Source organism: Erpetoichthys calabaricus, chromosome 5 (assembly GCF_900747795.2).
Source record: "Erpetoichthys calabaricus chromosome 5, fErpCal1.3, whole genome shotgun sequence".
Classification (NCBI taxonomy): domain Eukaryota; kingdom Metazoa; phylum Chordata; class Cladistia; order Polypteriformes; family Polypteridae; genus Erpetoichthys; species Erpetoichthys calabaricus.
This window is the reverse complement of record NC_041398.2, coordinates 233307222-233328606: the sequence shown is the minus strand read 5'-3', so window position 1 is coordinate 233328606 and position 21385 is coordinate 233307222. Positions and strand designations below refer to the sequence as shown.

The 21385-nt window shown below is 41.6% G+C and overlaps 1 protein-coding gene across 1 annotated transcript in view; it reads left to right on the top strand.

Moving 5' to 3' along the window:
• Positions 1–21385, top strand: part of rxfp1 (relaxin family peptide receptor 1) — a 182970-nt gene that overhangs the window by 46022 nt on the left and 115563 nt on the right. The window contains exon 4 of the mRNA XM_028802659.2: positions 19517–19622. Coding sequence (XP_028658492.2) covers positions 19517–19622 — 106 coding nt within the window. The remainder of the gene's footprint in view (positions 1–19516; positions 19623–21385) is intronic.

Here is a 21385-nt window from a genome sequence, read left to right as displayed (position 1 = left end):
CACACATTCACTTTTTTCTGTAAGCATCAGATAAAGGAGAGAGCTGGGGAAAGGAAGGAGGACAAAGCAGCTGCAGGTATATCTTTTTTTGGAGAGTATCAATCCAGATATTACAAGTTAGTTATGCTAAATTTTTACAGAATAAATTAAGAATGTGTATGTTAGATGCATACTTTTTTTTCTTTTTTGTGTTGTAATATTTTGTTCCTTTGAATGTTCTGCTTATGCAGCCTTTACTAATAAGGGCAGAAGTGGGTAACACTGAGAGAGCCGCAGGCCTTTACCAATTTATTGTTGTTGGCCCTGGGGTTTGTTGTGCATATCATCAGTTTTAGATATTTAGATAGATAGATAGATAGATAGATAGATAGATAGATAGATAGATAGATAGATAGATAGATAGATAGATAGATAGATAGATAGATACATTCGATTAAGAGAGCAAACCCACAGAATTAAAAAGAAAACAAAGTTAAATACAGTAGAGTCTCACTTATCCGACATAAACGGGCCAGCAGATCGTCGGATAAGCGAAAATGTCGGATAATGGGAGGTGTTAAGAAAAAGCCTATTAAACGTCAAACTATGTTATAATTTTACACATTACGAGCCTAATACAGTGAAACCTCAGTTCACGAACATCTCTGAACACGTAGAAATCGGGTTATGACCAAAATGTTCACCAAACTTTTGCCTCTGTGCCCGACCACACACTCGGTATAGGAACAAGCCAGTTTCCCTTTCGGTTTGTGCGCGCCGATGATTTCCTCACGTGTTCAGTCTCTCCTTGTGCAGCGTTAGAGAGAGAACGCGAGAGAGAGACACAAACAGACACATGCACGCGCAAGAGAGAGAGACACATGCACATGCGCGAGAGAAAGAGAGACACACGCACGCACACACACACGCGCGAGAAAAAGAGTGACGCACGCACACACACGCACACGAGAGAGACGCATGCACACACACGCACGTGAGAGACACGCACGCCAGAGAGGGCCAGCCACATAATCCACTGTAATCATGATTTACAACAAAACAACAGAAAAATTTTACTGAAAAAATTAACCTAGCAACAAAAAATAGACTATGCTCACGCTCGCAACTTGCAGTTCTTGTTGCCGATTGATGCGTTTTTTTTTGTTTTTTTCTTTGCGGTGGGACGTCGGATAATACAGAATGTTGGATAAGGGAAGGTTGGATAAGCGAGACTCTACTATATTTAAAGACAAGGCAAAATTACAAATGTTTCTTAATTGTTCATACATGTAACTATTACATTACTGCACTTTTATTAATTATTATTGTTAAAACTGGAGAAGAAATAACGGCCAGATAATTAAACAATGAGATCATCCATCCATCCATTTTCCAACCCGCTGAATCTGAACACAGGGTCACGGGGGTCTGCTGGAGCCAATCCCAGCCAACACAGGGCACAAGGCAGGAACCAATCCTGGGCAGGGTGCCAACCCACCGCAGGACACACACAAACACACCCACACACCAAGCACACACTAGGGCTAATTTAGAATCGCCAATCCACCTAACTGGCATGTCTTTGGACAATGAGATCAATAAAAGGTAAAAATAATTACTTGATTGTGAATCTGCTTGAAACAAAAACCTGTTGCATGGGAGTCCAGGATTGAACCTGAGGACTGAAATTGCACTACATGAGTTTACTTATAAATGAATAGAGAATTACATGTGCACTTGCATTGAAGGGTGCAGGAACAGTTGGTGTCTGTCCAGTTGTAGTATGTTAGTCTTAATAAAAGTCCCGGGCCAATTTCTGATGCCAGTCCATCCCTGATTACCTGTCACTAATGCCAGTGAAGAGTGCTGTTTATTAAAATGGGCTCTGAGGTAAAATAGACTGAGGTACATAGTGCAACAGTAAAGGCTCATTAGTGTAACATTCATGTCCTTTGAAAACAAGCCCCTTCAAGAACTGAATTTCACAGAAAACAAAGAATTTTGCTGCAGACAACACCAGAATAGACAGCTCATGAAGGTATGGACGTACAGTGCATCCGGAAAGTATTCACAGCGCATCACTTTTTCCACATTTTGTTATGTTACAGCCTTATTCCAAAATGGATTAAATTCATTTTTTTCCTCAGAATTCTACACACAACACCCCATAATGGCAACGTGAAAAAACTTTACTTGAGATTTTTGCAAATTTATTAGAAATAAAAAAAATTGAAAGCACATGTACATAAGTATTTACAGCCTTTGCCATGAAGCTCAAAATTGAGCTCAGGTGCATCCTGTTTCCCTGATCATCCTTGAGATGTTTCTGCAGCTTAATTGGAGTCCACCTGTGGTAAATTCAGTTGATTGGACATGATTTGGAAAGGCACACACCTGTCTATAGAAGGTCCCACAGTTGACAGTTCATGTCAGAGCACAAACCAAGCATGAAGTCAAAGGAATTGTCTGTAGACCTCCGAGACAGGATTGTCTGGAGGCACAAATCTGGGGAAGGTTACAGAAAAATTTCTGTTGCTTTGAAGGTCCCAATGAGCACAGTGGCCTCCATCATCCGTAAGTGGAAGAAGTTCGAAACCACCAGGACTCTTCCTAGAGCTGGCCGGCCATCTAAACTGAGCGATCAGGGGAGAAGGGCCTTAGTCAGGGAGGTGACCAAGAACCCGATGGTCACTCTGTCAGAGCTCCAGAGGTCCTCTGTGGAGAGAGGAGAACCTTCCAGAAGGACAACCATCTCTGCAGCAATCCACCAATCAGGACTGTATGGTAGAGTGGCCAGATGGAAGCCACTCCTTAGTAAAAGGCACATGGCAGCCTGCCTGGAGTTTGCCAAAAGGCACCTGAAGGACTCTCAGACCACGAGAAAGAAAATTCTCTGGTCTGATGAGACAAAGATTGAACTCTTTGGTGTGAATGCCAGGCGTCACGTTTGGAGGAAACCGGGCACCGCTCATCACCAGGCCAATACCATCCCTAAAGTGAAGCATGGTGGTGGCAGCATCATGCTGTGGGGATGGTTTTCAGCGGCAGGGACTGGGAGACTAGTCAGGATAAATGGAAAGATGTCTGGAGCAATGTACAGAGACATCCTGGATGAAAACCTGCTCCAGAGCGCTCTTGACCTCAGACTGGGTCGACGGTTCATCTTTCAGCAGGACAACTACCCTAAGCACACAGCCAAGATATCAAAGGAGTGGCTTCAGGACAACTCTGTGAATGTCCTTGAGTGGCCCAGCCAGAGCCCAGACTTGAATCCGATTGAACATCTCTGGAGAGATCTTAAAATGGCTGTGCACCGACGCTTCCCATCCAACCTGATGGAGCTTGAGAGGTGCTGCAAAGAGGAATGGGCAAAACTGGCCAAGGATAGGTGTGCCAAGCTTGTGGCATCATATTCAACAAGACTTGAGGCTGTAATTGCTGCCAAAGGTGCATCAACAAAGTATTGAGCAAAGGCTGTGAATACTTACTGTATGTACATGGAATTTCTCCGTTTTTTTATATTTAATAAATTTGCAAAAATCTCAAGTAAACATTTTTCACGTTGTCATTATGGGGTGTTGTGTGTAGAATTCTGAGGAAAAAAATGAATTTAATCCATTTTGGAATAAGGCTGTAACATAACAAAAGGTGGAAAAAGTGATGCGCTGTGAATACTTTCTGGATGCACTGTATATTGTGCTATTTTGTGTTCACTTGAGACTTTGTGGATGTTGTGGGTTGACTGGCCAGACAGTGTAAGGCCACTGTGTAGGCTGGCGGAAGTGACCTTGTTGCTGATATGGTGTTGTTTGTAATTGATTCACACTGTTTATTACTTCATTACTGTTTCTGATATCATATGGTTGGTCTAAAAGCCAGACTGGTGTTTAATGGGGCACATTTCTATGGCCCTTTATATATTCTTACACTGGTATGTCAATGGTATGTTAAATACAATGTTGTGTGCATGAAGTGCCACACAGTGATTTGTATTTCAAACTTGCTGTGATTCACTACCTGATGGTAAGATACAGAGAGGTGGGCCATTTGTATTAACAGGAGGGTTGTGGGCCGCCCAAAGCTAGTTTCAGCCTAAGGGATCCCAAGTCAGTTAATCTGCCTCTGATTGGAATTGAGGCTCTGTTGGTCTGGTATGGGCAACCAGATTGCATACTTTAACTGCTGGTACAGAGTAGCACACACCAATCCTCAGAAATCAGCATCAGCATGCTGGGTCCGTGTAAGGCTTGTTGTCGTTGGAGGGTTGCAGGTTGCCATTGTTGGTCGTGGAGGGCCACCTAAGTGGTCAGCAGTGCTGCATGATATGTTTGTCTGTTCTTAAGTGAGCTTGTTAATCCCGATTCGTGCACCAAGGGGGTGGTCTGCAATAGCTCTTACTAGGTCATCAATGAATTTAAAAATGTGCCATGAAGTGGCATGCTAGGAGAAGAATACAAAATGATTTCTAAATCTTTAAGTGTCACTCCCGAGTACAATTTGGAGCATTATTAAGGAGTAGAACACATATGGAACTACCATCGGCCTAAGGTCCAGAATTCTAGATTTAAATCCCACTTCTTTCTGGAGTCAACATGATATCTAGATCAGTTTTCCTGAAGTTTCTGCACATGTCTCCATATGTCTTTGGGAGGAAACCCTGAAAGTACAGATAATAAAAAGCTCTGAAAGCATGGAGAGAATGTGCAAACACTACCCTGGCAATGGTCAAGTGTGGAATTCAAATCTGGGACTGAAATAATTGGAGAAGAACCACACACCAAGCAGAGCAATCATTCCATTGTGCAAACTCTGGTGTCTGGATCTGTGATGTAGTGGCACTAACTGCTATGGCACTGTGCCAGCCAGTGAATAAAATTAGCACCAGAGGTGTGACCAGAACATCATGTGTGGGTGGGCATTTGGCTTGTCATCTATCCCCATTTTTGTAGGGGGGTCAAATAATAATAACAACATAGTTTTATATAACATATAAAAGCAAAAATTGTGGCATAACCTATTGTTCAATAAAATTAACAGAGGCAATGGAACTTATATTATTATTTTTTGTGAACAAATATAGAACTACATCTACAAGGTAAATATCAATAAAGTCAAATGTATACAACATATGAGAGCAAGAACAGAAACGTGGCTTATTGTAGTCATGGGAGGCTATAGGACATAAGTTTCCAGCGTTTAACCTGGATAGTATCTACAGGACCAGTCTGCAGTTACTCTTGGCAAATTCTGAAATAAATTCATTCATGTCTAGATTTTCTGTGATGTTTTTCTCTTATGCCAGAACGACTAAATTTCTCTTCCTTGAATGTAGCATTGTTCGGCGGAGTGGAGTGAGAATGCGGTTCAAAGTAGAGAAAGAGCTTTCGCATGCAGCTGAACACACACCAATGATGAGTGCTGTGATGCAGACATGGCTTTGACGTGCGGGATACTAGACGTGTGTCTGTGGAAGCCGCCACCGTCTTTTTCTAGAGCTTTTTTCCAATTAGTGTAGCCGTGTTTGGTGAATATGTCCTCGCGGTCCGAATTGGAAACACTAAATTTGCGGCAGGCAAAGCAAAAGCTGCCATCACGGACAACAGAATATTCAAGCCATGGTCGAGACTGATACCAGCTTGCACTAAAACATCTGAGTGTCTTTCCGAATGCGCGCTTGGGATAATTAAAATGGTCTGGGATGGGCTATCCATATTTAAGTCAGACAGACCGGACTGTATATTTTGTTGAAGGCAGAGGTTTGTAGTACCTGACACGGGCACAGAGCTGGAGGATTGTGTAGGCTTATCTACATCTGTTGGAGTTTCAGTTCCCGATGTGGGTGCGCTGTGCTCCGTGTTGGTAGCAGCGGTGCTGGGCTCAGCCATGGAGCCAGCAGCTTGCGGGGGGACAGAGGTTGAAGATGTCTGCTTTTTAATAAGCCACCTATGCATAGCCTTTTGTGTTACCAACCAGAAAATAAAAGAAGAATGGAACGTATACGCTGTTTTAATTAAAGAATGCAGTCAACAAGTTCAAAACGTGCTGCAAAATGTGCGGCGAAGTGAACTGTGAGCAGCACGGTGCCTGTCTAGTGGAGGAGACACTGACGGATACGCTGCCAAATTCAAACGGGCCGATTGGAAAGCAACTCAGTTTTGAAAATCAAATGTTATTCTTATCCAGGGTTTTCATTGGACAGACAGAGCATTTCGCAGGGGGGGGGCATGGCTTGTCTCTGGGGGGGCAGTGCCCACCCCAGCCCCCCCGTGGTCATGCCTCTGATTAGCACTGATTGTGAGGTGAATAATGAGAGAAATATCCAGGGTCTGAAAGATTAAAATGGCTTGCTTTAATAAGCTAACATTGTAGGTGTCGCAGTGCAGCGCTGCCATTTTAAGGGGTGTCTGATGTTGTGTCTTGTAAGTAGTGCCTTTTTTTCATGCTTCCGTTTCATTTCTATTTATGGAAGTATCTGCGCTTTTAATTTCTGCCTAACAGACTGCTAAAAATTAAAAATTGCTGAAGAGGTGGAGCCCATGACACAGGTGCCAACTTGACACATAAAAAGCAGTGCTGCATCTGAGATAACTGCTAAATTACTAATCAAGATAATAACATTTGCATTTGTTTGTGCGAACCAAATTACCAAACACAATTTTCAGGGATTAAATTACAGGATTGTTTTTTCCAGCTGGCATTCAGATCACACTGTGAGGAAAAGGCGCCCAGGCTGACAGAGCTGCAACTTTTAGATCATTTGTCTTATATCAGTTATGTACTGTATGTTGTTCCCTTTGGGGTCTGGTCCATGTGACTAAGCGGGTTTCATAAAGGATGGATGGATACCAGGCCTTTTATCCAGTTCCTTCCTTACAGCCATATCATTAACGTTTGCCTCATGTTAAAGAAATTAAGGATCAGTGTGAATTGGGGATCCAATATCTAAAGCCTCAGCACTCTTATAATAAATACTATTACTTCTTTCCACTTAACTGGAAAAAAGACTAATTGTTTTGGAATAACTAAGTAGGTTAAGTAAGTGTTCTTTATAATTTAGAGTGTATTGTAGTGTTGCGTCCCAATTACAATAAGTTCATTGATCTTTTGTTGTTCATCAACTGTTTATATAATAATAATAATTCTTTGCATTTATATAGCGCTTTTCTCACTACTGAAAGCGCTCAACAATTGCAGGTTAAGGGTCTTGCTTAAGGACCCAACAGAGCAGAGTCCCTATTGGCATTTACGGGATTTGAACCAGCAACCTTCCGATCGCCAGTGCAGATCCCTAACCTCATAGCCACCACTCCGCCTATATATCCCTGATGGACAGCACTGTGGTACTCTGGGTTTTCCTTACTTCTGTATAGACCCAGATTTATCTACGGCCCTAATCACTCCACCTGAAGTTTACAAATTCTTCCTGTAGCCATTTGGGTTTTCTTCAAGTTCTTTGGTTCCCTTCCATATCCCAAAGATGGAAGTGTTCACTAGTAATGTTAAACTCACCCCCTTTCCAGTAGAATTTTTTTGGCATGAAAACTGTGGTGGGGCCATAACAGAATTTCTTTTATGTGTACAGATTTCTCTAAAATACACTATAACTCACCTCACTAATGTTTGTCCCTCTTGTAGGAAATCAGGAGAGATTTAACTTGGCCAATTAATTATCAGTCTTACCGTTGGCAGTGCAGTAATTAATTGAATAATTAATAAAACTCCTACTTTATTTAACTTATCTTTCTCTGTTGTATGAGGCAATATTTGGCCTTTAGACTTAGTATCGTGGTGACTGAAGCATGCTTGTCTTAGAAACAGAATAATACAAATTATTGATAAACACAAGCGTTATAAACATACAAGGGACATTCAAAAAGTTTCCTCACTTTTTTTTAAATATATGTATGAAGGATTTCAAAAACAAATCACATCACTTTTTTACATAGCCACCTTCGTTTGTGATGCAATTTTCCCAGCATTGTACCAACTTTTTAATGTCCAATTACTACTCCTGCCTTCACTGTTTCCAACGAAAATATAAAAATGCAGAAACTTTTTGAATGTCCCTCGTATGATAACTGCATACTGTATACATATATATATATATATATATATATATATATATATATATATATATATATATATATATATATATATATATATTCATGACATTTGTAGTCTGAATTGACAGTAAACTATGTAACATTCTATGATCTTCTTGCAACTGAAGGTGGGCACAATCAGATTGTGATTCAGACTACGAATGTCATGAATGTAATTACCCCAATCTACATGCTGTCAAATAAACGAACCACACGCCGTAGTGCAACATAAAGAGGCTTCGCCACTGACGTCTGAGGTTTAATCCCCGAGAGGGGGTGTAGTGAGTGTGTACGCCTGATAAGCCCAGAATTAGGGTGAAACACGTGTCGCGTACTCTTTGCATTATTTGACAGTAAACTATGCAACATATATATATATATATATATGTATATGTCAAATGAACGAACCACACGCAGTGGCGCAACGTTAGAGGCTTCGCCTCTAGCGCTGACGTACGAGGTTCGGTTCCCCAAGAGGGGGGTGCAGTGAGTGTGTACAGCTGATGAGCCCAGAATTAGGGTGAAACACGTGTCGGGTACTCTTTGCATTATTTCACAGTAAAACTTTCGACCATATATATATATACTAGACAAAGAGCCCGTTTCGACAACGTAAGATGAAATAGGCACAAGTTTGTGTCAGCAGTGTATGAAGAACAAATGATAAGTAATGAAGAAGTAGTTTTGTAATGATTTTAGTCCGCTTTACTCATTACTGTACAGGCTTGTACTGTTAGTTGATGAATTTTCCAGGCCTATAGTATAATATTGAATGATGAATGTTCCAGTACAATATGGAATAGTAATAAGTATAAGCACCACAAACCTGATATAGGTGTATTGAATGAATGCGTAATTGAATCAGAATGCGTAATTAGGTCTCGAGCTGTAGTTGAAATCACCTTTCAGGCCTGTGGAGCTTCAATCGAAGTCACCTTTCTCTTTGAATTTTTGCGGCCATAAATCCGCCGCCTGCCGCGATGTTGGGGTTGGATGTCAGTCTCGTAAGGTTTTTTGGGCAGCTGTGCAGAAGGTGACTGCGCATTCGGCTTCGGACGGACGTGAGGCGGCAGGCAAATTATGTATTAAGATATATATATATATACAGGTTGACATTCAAAAATCCGGCCATCAATAATCTGGTTCCTTCAGATTTCCAGCATGACTTTCGGAGTGCATGTTCAAATTTACCGCATTGGCGCACCACTGTTTTCTGGAGGTTTCTGTTTATGTTTTGATAGATAGATAGATAGATAGATAGATAGATAGATAGATAGATAGATAGATAGATAGATAGATAGATAGATAGATAGATAGATAGATAGATAGATAGATAGATAGATAGATAGATAGATAGATAGATAGATAGATAGATAGATAGATAGATAGATAGATAGATAGATAGATAGATAGATAGATAGATAGATAGATAGATACTTTATTAATCCCAAGGGGAAATTCACATGATGGCGCTGTAGTTGATAATCAGTTGTTGGGTCTTGCTTGCACCTGCTAACAGGCATTCCTGCTCATTCCTTCTCATTTTATCATTTATTTGCTGCTGTATAGCCCCATTATGGATTCAGCAAAGAAAAAAGGTGGTGTAAAACGTAAACATTGTGCGTTGTCCATCTCATTGAAAGTGGAAGTACTAATTCATTAACAGTCATTTTCTGTTAAATGTATACAGCATATATAACCATCCAAAATCCGGCATTTTCAAAAATCCGGCACTCCTCAGGTCTTGTGTATATCTATATATATAAAATCCCTGTGTGCGTCCAGGTGTCCGTGTGTGGGTGTCTTCTGGTGAAGTGCGCATGTGCGGGGCACGGTGCGATGCGCGATATTACTGTCAGAGAAAGTTAGAGGCGTTTTACGGAAATACAAACCAGTATTACTGCGAGAGGAAACTAAAGGTATATTACGGGCGTACAAGCCAGTGGACGTACAAGACGGTATCCTTCAATAAGGGCGCGCACAAAAAGGCGAGCCTCAAAAGGGCGACCTCAACTGGGCTCAGTGAATAAAGGCGCGTGTAAATAAAGATCTGCACCTTTGTTGCTCTTCACATATTCCAGAGCCATTTGAACTAAATTATCTACGAACGCCTTTATTCGCCGCGCTAAATTGAGGTCGCCCTTTTGAAGCTCGCCTTTTTGTGCGCGCCCTTATTGAATAGAGCCGTACAAGACAGTATTACTGTCACAGAAAATTAAAGACACACAATACATGGCAGCAGCCCACGAAGAACGGTCAGCTCAGCAAGTAAACATCAACAAAAGAAAGGCTGAAAGAAAGAAAAATCTGACCAACAAAAAGAATGAGGTCAAAGTCCCTTGCCATTTAATATCGACTGTTCCTACTAATGTTTATGCACTACTGTTCTAACGCCCGTTATTGTAACTGGCTAAATGACTAGTATATATATATACTGTATATATATACATACATGATATTGATATTTACAGATCTTATATATCTTAGCACAAATAAATAATTTTACAATACCAATTCTCTACAGGTGATGTCCCATGTTGTGTGAAGTTGTTGCTTTTGTTGCTACTCCAGGTTCAAGCAGAGGAATCTTTTTGCATTACAGTGCACTCTTTCTCTTTGCTGCATGACCCCTTTTCCATGCTGTGCTGTGCTTTTTCTCAGGTCACTTTCTGCAGTGTTTTCTCCAGATTCATAGGGGAAAGCATTACTCTTTCTGGCACAAGAGTTTAGATGCTTAATTCCTCATCTTGAAGTAGTGGCTGCTTTTCAGACATCTGACACACAAATTTGGCTTGACAGAGTGGATCTCAGCTTTCTGGTCCACAACAAGAAGAGATTCATCAGCGTTCTGGTTTCAGGGAGATGTTATTTTGGAGAAAGCAGACAAATTTCCTTTGGGGAGGAGTGCCCTAGAGAAATCCGAGAGAGTCTCTGATAGAATCCTCTAAATGGATGTGTGTAACTGATTTACGAATGAAGGTGGAACTTCTCATGATTGGATTAAAGTCCCTTCCAGTTATAAAATCAGTGGCTTCCCATAGGTGAGTTTTTCTGTTCATCACAGAATTATAGGTCTTTTTTTCTTCCTCGAGTCTATATTGTAAATTCCGGCTCAAGAAGTCTGCAGAGGGGCCTCTGCCAAGATATCAGTTCAATGCTAATTTTCACCATTGTTATCACATGAAGTCTAGGCAGATCCTGGTACAAGATGAAGTTCATTCACCTAGTTTGGAATGTAAGTGAGCGTTTGCGCAGCTGGATGTCTGCTAAATCTGCTGCTTTTACAGGCCCGGTGTGTCACTAAAGCCTAGCAGAATGGACAATGCCCACTTCGCCCTACACTCTGTTTCTAATAACTAGCAAAACATTCAAGTTCATGCAACATTTATATCATAAAAAAATTAAACAATGCGATGCTGGTGCCCGGTCTGTCTTTATTGGCACAAGATCATTATGATACCTTCCGACATTGTCATCATCTGACAAAATATGGCCATAGAGATATAAACTTTAAATAAAGTTTAAATAAAATGACAACCTCACAACCATCCAATGCTCAAAATCTACAGGCTATGAGCTGCCTAAATTAAAACAGCAAAATCTCAGGTTTAGAATTGAATGGCTTTAAGGTGGAAAAGAACCAGACACAATAACATGGAAAAAAACTTGTAGACTACTCACACCGCACAAGGCATAGCTAGCAGGAGCACTAACCGTCCATTCTGCCCAGGCGACAGCTCTGTGGGTGCCCTGAAGCTTGAGTACTTCTTAATTATCTTTTAACAGCATAAAATACCCACATAGCCTACATAAACTCAATGAGAAAATTATAAGGAACAAATCATATCAAATTAAATCAAATCTGATTTGTCAAATACAGTTATACACACAGTACAATATGTAGTGAAATGCTTAGTTGCTAAACTCTGAGACTGCATTAAGTAGGATGTTAAAGGACTATAAACAATAATACATAACATTATAAATATCAATAAAAATCATTATGTTAAATGGCAGCCATAGCATGCATTGTATTTAAATTATAAAAATATATAATAAATAATTTAAGCTCAGATAACTTAATATAAGATTTCACGTAGCTCTAGACACTGTCCTCATTTAGTAATATAGATGGACTGTGGACAGAAGCTTGTCCTCAGTCTCTTTGAACTGGTCTTCAAGTAGCCAGAGTGTTTCCTTGATAGTAGCACAGAAAAAAGGCCGCTGTTGGGATGACTGAAATCTTTAATATGTTTCTTTGCCCTGATTTGACAACTTTTGGTGAAGATGTCCTGGAAGTTAGAGAATGCAGATCTGGTGATGCGTTCAGCTGACTGCACCACTCTGTTCAAAGCCTTGGGGTCTTGCTGTGTGCTGTTTCCGAACCAGGCAATAATGCTTCCTGTCAGGGTACTTTTGATGCTTGATTTGTTGAAGTTCTTTAGTAACTGAGAGGGCAACCTAAAATCATTGAGGTCTCTGAGGTGGTAACGACATTGACGTGTCTCCTTCAACTAAGGGGTTGATGCACTTGGACCAGATCAAGTCCTCTTTGATGTGGGCACCATGGTATCCAAAACTGTCCACCCTCTCCACCTGAGTATTATTAATACTGAGGAGGTAGTAGTGTCACTACTGTTTTCTCCCAAAGTCCACAATCACCTCTTTTGTATTGCTGACATTCATGAGAAGACTGTTGTCTTGACACCAGTGTGACAGACTCACCAGTTCATCCAGGTAAGCCTGCTCATTGTTGTTAAAGATGAGACCTGCCACAATTGTGTCATAAGCAAAGCTGAGAATTATTGTCTAAGACCATTTGGAGCTCTAGGCGGGGTTGACAGACATAGTGAGTAGTGAGTATTATTAGACTTCAGCAACCTGTGGAGGTGGTGTCTTGAGCATGCGTCCCTTAACTTTCGTAAATGCCACCCCTCAAATGACGGTGCCCTGGGATGTAGATTGACTGGCTCTGTTTATTAAAGTCATGTGCAGCCATGCAGTTGTATGTATAAAGGGAGTAGAGCAGTGGACTTGCAACACAGCCCTGTGGGGCCCTTGTTTTGAGAAAGATGGATGATAAAAAGTGGCTACCCACTTAAACCAACGGGTTAAACAGCCTCACCTCTTCATGATATGGATTCCACAAGATGTTAGAAACATTTCTATGAGATTGTGGTCCATGTTGTCATGATTGCATCATGCAATTCCTGCAGATTTGTCAGCTACTGTACACATTGCCCTTTCTACCACATTCCAAAGGTGTTCTATTGGATTCTGATCTGGTGACTGTTAAAGCCTTTGAAGAACACTGAACTCATTATCGCATGAATCCAGTTTGCTTTGTGACATTGTACATTGTCATGCTGGAAGTAGCCATTAGAAGACTGGTTAATTGTGGCCATGAAGTGATGCACTTGGTCAGCAACAATAATTAAAGCAATAGTCCAATCAAAATTTATATATTTTATATGTTACTTACTGTGTTTCATGTAGATTGTAGTGATGGAAAAAATTTTAATTTCAAGTTTCAGTAAAGAAATTACATATTGAAGATTCAAACTCTATGGAACCCTGCGATAAACAGTTCTGGACAACAGCAAACATTGTAAAAAATATCCATGGAGAAAACAAAAAAAAAGTTTTCATGCCACTAATGTTTCATAATCCACACGTCCATTATCCATTTGTACAGTCAAATTGTAAGCATTCTTTGTTAAAATAATAATATTAACAGTTACTTCATGAAAACTATGCATTGAATGTCAACAGGAAAGACATCATTACATCATTGAATGTCTGAATTAAAGATCCGTGGAATTGTGAATTCCAAGGAGCGGTGTGTAGGCAGGTACACAATTGGCTCATGCAATGGATGAAAAGGACTGTAGTCAAGAAGTGTTTGTATTTTGTTTTATTATACATAAATGATCTGGATAAGAGTATAAGCTGGATAAGTTTGCAGATGGTAGAATGGCAGATAATCGATAATTAGGTACATTTTTACAGGGGGAATTGGACAAAGCAAAAACAGAATTTAAGAAATATTTCCAAATGTACTTAAAATAAAAAATATTACATTGACATGAGTATTCAGACCCTTTGCTCTGATGCTAAGAAACTGTAATTTGTCTCAGGTGCATCCAGTTCTATTGATCATCATTGAGATGGTTCTACATCTTGTTTGGAGTCCACCTATGGTCAATTCAGTTGATTTAACATAAACTGAAAGGCACACACCTGTCTATATGAAGTCCCACAGTTGAGACAAAAACTAAGTCTTGAAGTCAAATCAAATGAAGTTGGGGAGCATGCACTGATACAGTACGTTGCCGCACCCACTACACGACGAAACAACTCGGGATCCCGGTTTGCAACCCCCCAGGCATACACGCGGTCCAGTCCCGCCCTCCGGAAATGATCCTCTATCTGCCGCAGCCAGGTGTTACGTGGGTGACCCCTTGGCCTGGTCCAGCCACTTGGGTCCACAACAATGAAGATTTTACGAGCCGGATCACCCTTGGGGAAACGCACTTCATGGCTGCAGTGCCATAACTGACGCTCCCTTACAATGCAGGTAATGTGCCTCATTCAGGACTCCATGAGCAACCGCTCATTCGACACAAAGTCAAACCAACGGTACCCAAGGATTTTCCGGAGAGACACAGTACCAAAGGAGTCCAGTCTTCGTCTCAGGTCACTGGATAGCGTCCATGTCTCGCAACCATATAGCAAGACAGGAAGCACCAGGACTCTAATGACTTGTACCTTCGTCCTTTTGCATAGATATCGGGAGTGCCACACACCCCTTTCCAGCGACCTCATGACCCCCCATGTTCACCCAAGCCATCTACTGACTTCATAGGAAGAGTCACCAGAGACATGAATGTCACTGCCAAGGTAAGTAAACCTCTCGATGAGGTCGACACTCTCTCCGCAAACAGACACACTGCTGATGGCTGTGCCCAAGAGGTCATTAAAGGCCTGGCTCTTGGTTTTTATCCAGGACACTCACAAGCCCAGACACTCAGACTCCTCACTCAGTCTCTCGAGCATCCTGATCAGAGCCTCCATTGACTTTGCGAAGATCACAGTATTATCAGCGAAGTCAAGATCTGTGAATCTTTCTTCACCAATAGATGCCCTACAGCCGCTGGACCCCACGACCTTGCCCAACACTTAGTCCATACAAGCATTGAACAGAGTAGGAACAAGAACACACCCCTGACGAACCCCAGAATCAACTGGGAAAAACGCAGAGGTCCTGCCTCCACTCTGCACAGCACTCACAGTACCAGTGTACAGGCCAGCCATGATATCCAGCAACCTCGAGGGGATCCAGCGAACCCTCAGGATGTACCACAGGGCAGCTAAATCATCTGAGTCGAACGCTTTGCAAAAATTGACAAAGGCTGCAAAGAAACTCTGCCAATATTCGCGTTTGTGCTCCATGAGAACCCTCAGTACCAGGATGCGGTCGATGGTAGACTTCTTAAGCGTAACACCAGACTGTTCCGGTCACTGGTAGGTGAGCAGGTGATCACGGATCCTATTGAGGACGACCCTAGTAAGGACCTTACCCGGCACCGAGAGCAGTGTTATCCCCGTGTTATCCCCAGTGTTAAGCCTTGAAGTTAAAGAAATTTCCTGAAGAGACTATAGATAGGATTGTGTCAAGACACAAATCTGGGGAAAGCTACAAAAATCCTGTGGTACTGAAGGTTCCCAACAGAAAGGTGGCCTTAATTCTTAAATGGAAGAAGCTCTTCCTAGAGCGGGCCACCCAGCCATACTGAGCAATCGGGCGAGAAGGGCCATGTTAAGAGAGGTGATGAAGAATCCATCAGTTACTCTGGTTGATATCCAAAGAATCCGTGGGAAGATGGCAGACACTGATCTGGGCTTAATGGCAGAGTGGCCAGCCAGAAGCCTATACATAGTAGAATAAAAATGAAAGCTTATCTGGAGTTTGTAAAAAGGCACCTAAAGGACTCTTTGAGAAACAAGATGCACTGGTCTGATGAAACCAAGATTGAACTGTTTAGTCACAATTCTAGGTGTCATGTCTGAAGGAGACCGGGCACCACTCATGACCTGTGCCATAAAATTCCAGTGGTGAAGCATGGTGGCAGCAGCATCATGCTGTGAAGTTGGTTTTCAGCAGCAGCGACTGGGAGACTCGACAAGGTTGAGGGAAAGCTAAATGGAACAAATTATAGAGATGTCCTTAATGAAAACCTGCTCCAGGGCCCTCTGGATCTCGGACTGGGCTGAAGGTTCATATTCCAACAGAACAATGAACCTAAGCACAAAGCAAACAAAACACAGGAGTGGCTTAGGTTGAACCCAGTCATTGTCCTCAAATAGCCCATCCAGAGCCCAGACTTGATCCCAATCAGGCGACTGTGGAGAGAACTGAAATTAGCTCTTTTCAAACTGACAGAGCTTGAGAGGATCTGCAGAGAAGAATGACAAAAAGTCCCCAAATCCAGTTCTGCAAATTGCTGCCTATGGGGATTCAATAAAGTACTGAGTAAAGGGTCTGATTATTTGTGTCAATAACTTATTTTAGTTTCTTATTTTTAATTAAATTGCACAAACTTCTACAATTCAAATTTCACTTTGTCGTGCAGTGGATATTGAATATTGCTTGATGTGGGGAAAAAATTAACAAAAGTTTAGCACAAAGCTGCAACAAAACAAAATGTGAAATAATGAAGGGGTCTGAATACTTTCTGAAGGCATCCACACTGGCAGTGCAACTTAATTGGATTGCAATTCTCAGCTACCCTGGGATTTGTGTGGGCGTTGTAAGAAAGAAACAAGATGGGGCACTAAAAGATGTCAGTAAGGACGTGTAATTGTCCTTTGTCTTTTTCTTTCATCTTTTTCACCCCACAATTGATTACAAATACAACCACCTGAGGATTTCAGTTATCTCTGGATTTGTGTTCTTGTCCTGTGCCTACTTGTGTATGTGATTTTGTGTGGATAGGAAAATGGCTTCATATGGGCATCCTGGTAGAACAAAATTGTGCCATTTCATTCAGGAGGCTGTACACAAGGGGTTTCATTTCATCATATATATATTTAAAAAATGATGACATTTTTTCCATCTGGTGTTCGTTCCCCTGCTCGAGCATAAGGTCAGGTTCTCGAGGTTGGTAATGTCCTATGAACAAAAGCAAGTGGCCGGCATGTTAGTAAACCATATGTAGTGGCGTGCATTCATGCATAATGTTGTCCAAAAGGAAAGGCAACAAGAAGCACAAAGAAAGAAGAATATAACAGCTACAATGTCCAATGAAAAAGAAAAAGAGAGGTCAGGCATATGAGGTGAACAGAGGTTCACAAATACAGTGCATCCGGAAAGTATTCACAGCGCATCACTTTTTCCACATTTTGTTATGTTACAGCCTTATTCCAAAATGGATTAAATTCATTTTTTTCCTCAGAATCCTTCACACAACACCCCATAATGACAACATGAAAAAAGTTTACTTGAGGTTTTTGCAAATTTATTAAAAATAAAACAACTGAGAAATCCCATGTACATAAGTATTCACAGCCTTTGTTCAATACTTTGTCGATGCACCTTTGGCAGCAATTACAGCCTCAAGTCTTTTTGAATATGATGCCACAAGCTTGGCACACCTATCCTTGGCCAGTTTCGCCCATTCCTCTTTGCAGCACCTCTCAAGCTCCATCAGGTTGGATGGGAAGCGTTGGTGCACAGCCATTTTAAGATCTCTCCAGAGATGTTCAGTCAGATTCAAGTCTGGGTTCTGGCTGGGCCACTCAAGGACATTCACAGTGTTATCCTGAAGCCATTCCTTTGATATCTTGTCTGTGTGCTTAGGGTCGTTGTCCTGCTGAAAGATGAACCGTCGCCCCAGTCAAGAGGTCAAGAGCGCTCTGGAGCAGGTTTTCATCCAGGATGTCTCTGTACATTGCTGCAGTCATCTTTCCCTTTATCCTGACTAGTCTCCCAGTCCCCACAGCATGATGCTGCCACCACCATGCTTCACTGTAGGGATGGTATTGGCCTGGTGATGAGCGGTGCCTGGTTTCCTCCAAACGTGACGCCTGGCATTCACACCAAAGAGTTCAATCTTTGTCTCATCAGACCAGAGAATTTTCTTTCTCATGGTCTGAGAGTCCTTCAGGTGCCTTTTGGCAAACTCCAGGTGGGCTGCCATGTGCCTTTTACTAAGGAGTGGCTTCCATCTGGCCACTCTACCATACAGGCCTGATTGGTGGATTGCTGCAGAGATGGTTGTCCTTCTGGAAGGTTCTTCTCTCTCCACAGAGGACCTCTGGAGCTCTGACAGAGTGACCATCGGGTTCTTGGTCACCTCCCTGACTAAGGCCCTTCTCCCCCGATTGCTCAGTTTAGATGGCCGGCCAGCTCTAGGAAGAGTCCTGGTGGTTTCGAACTTCTTCCACTTACGGATGATGGAGGCCACTGTGCTCATCGGGACTTTCAAAGCAGCAGAAATTTTTCTGTAACCTTCCCCAGATTTGTGCCTCGAGACAATCCTGTCTCAGAGGTCTACAGACAATTCCTTTGACTTCATGTTTGGTTTGTGCTCTGACATGAACTGTCAACTGTGGGACCTTATATAGACAGGTGTGTGCCTTTCCAAATCATGTCCAATCAACTGAATTTACCACAGGTGGACTCCAATGAAGCTGCAGAAACATCTCAAGGATGATCAGGGGAAACAGGATGCACCTGAGCTCAATTTTGAGCTTCATGGCAAAGGCTGTGAATACTTATGTACATGTGCTTTCAATTTTTTTTATTTCTAATAAATTTGCAAAAATCTCAAGTAAACTTTTTTCACGTTGTCATTATGGGGTGTTGTGTGTAGAATTCTGAGGAAAAAAATGAATTTAATCCATTTTGGAATAAGGCTGTAACATAACAAAATGTGGAAAAAGTGATGCGCTGTGAATACTTTCTGGATGCACTGTAACTGATGCAATCAAAACATACAGACTTACCATTAAGCCTGTTTTAATAAACAGAGCTTTTCACTACACTAGTATCTTGATAAATATGTAAAACGTATAAACAGATCAGTATAACCTTAATGGCTCTGGCTCTTTGTGGCACTAACTTAAATTAAACTCTTCTTTTGCTTTTCTTTGGGGGGGTTCTTTGGGTCAGTAGGGTGAGTGGATAGGTTATATTTCCATTTTGTGTAAGTACATATTCATTTTGAAAGGGTGGAACAGCAGATAGGTGGTGAGGTGTTAGAGTTTGCTTATATTTAATGTTTTATTCAAATTTGTTATCTCCAGTAAAGAGAAAGTTTGATCTAAATAAACAAAAATGATAGATAGGTTAGGTTATTTTTATCATTTCTGGCAGTTCCCAAAAATTGGTATAATTTCACTGTTATTTTCCTACTTTATGTGTTTTTCTGTAGTACTTGGGATTGTTCCTGAAAAGTGCAGCTGCAAAGCCTCGGAGCTCGACTGTGTCGGTGCCCAACTCCGATCGGTCCCTTTGGTTTCCACGAATGTCACAATAATGTAAGTATAACCACCAATTAGTAACCATTTGTCACAGGCGCACCAAGGCCACTAGTTTTCATTGCATCTAATGAGCAGATACTGGTACAAGTTATTGTTGGCTGGTAGTTTTGTCGCTCAGGTTGTGGTGTTGGTGTGGTGCCATGCAGTAGAGTAAGAACTAAGTGCAAAGAGAGCTCAGCTGACATCACCAGGAAGTACTCGGCTTATAGCCTGCACAGAATGGCCTCTGATTCAAAACCAAACAGCCAGCTTTAGACCAATAGAATTCTGGTGCGACACATCCCATAGTTTCTGGCTTATTTTCACACCTACCCCCAAAAAACCATTTAATGAGTGAAGCTTGTCAGCCAGGTAGTTTGATTGTCCTGTCGGGGTTGATTGAGAGTTTATGTTCTGTAGAGAATCACTAGCCAAACCAACTCTGTCATAAATTCTTAAATCAGTCCTAAAGACTTGGGGCAGGGGGCTGTAGGGTTTGGCGGGTGTTTCGTCAAACCTCAAAACATTGCTGTTCTCACGAATAAAACACTAATATTACATTTGCTTTGTCTGACTTACAAATAAAGACATACAAAATATTTATCAACTTATATACACAATTTCACACTGCACCAACCAATAATCATTTGAATGTCACAACCTATTTGAGTATTGATGCTGACCGTGTGCATCCATTCATGGCCACAATTTACCTGTCTTCTGATGAGTATTTGCATCATGATAATGCAACATGTCACAAAGCTAAAAGTTTCCATAAACTGCTTTCATGAACATGACAGTGAGTTTAGTGTTCTCCCGTGGCATTCCCAGTCACCGAACACCTTTGGGATATGGTAGAAGCATGAACGTGCAATTGACAAATCTGCAGAAATTGCATAATGCAGTCATGTCAAAGCAAACCAGAATCTCATTGGCATCTTTCCATCGTCTTCTGGAAATCGCATCACAAAAAATTGAGACCATTTTTCGGCGATTTATTAGTATAGTGTACCAAAGAATTTCAGTGTGCATATTCGGTGGTGCAGTGGGTAGCACTGCTGCCTCGCAGTTAGGAGACCTGGGTTCGCTTCCCAGGTCCTCCCTGCATGGAGTTTGCATGTTCTCCCCATGTCTGCGTGGGTTTCCTCCGGGTGCTCTGCTTTCCTCCCACAGTCCAAAGACATGCAGGTTAGGTGCATTGGTGATTCTAAATTGTGCTTGGTGTGTGTGTGTGCCCTGCGGTGGGCTGGGATTGGCTTCCGCAGACCCCTGTGACCCTGTGTTAGGATATAGCGGGTTGGATAATGGATGGATGGTGTGCATATTACATTAAATAGGGACTCCAAATTGTCCGCATATGAATAAAGTGTGGGTGTGTGTGTGTGCTCTTTGCTGGACTGGACTGCCATCCACATTTTGTTCTTGTCTTGTACTCTGTGCTACCAGGATAGGCTCTGCGACCCCTGGGAGCCTGAACAGGATGAAGTGAGTTTGATGATCAGTTTACAGATGGACAGAAAATGTTGATAATAAATAAGAGTGAAACAGCTCACTTTATTGGATGAAATGTACAGTCTGATCTCATCTTCTTTTTCCATCAGTGGCTTGTTAATCTGCACATTTCTGACCAGAGAAGCAACATGTACAAGTGAACATGACTACATATTAAAACACATTTTGCTTTTGACATCTGGTTAAATCAATCATTGCAACAAAAAGTAGCACTGTGTATTTACAGACAGACAGTGATCTCTGAGAAACACAAAGAGGGGATTGACTTT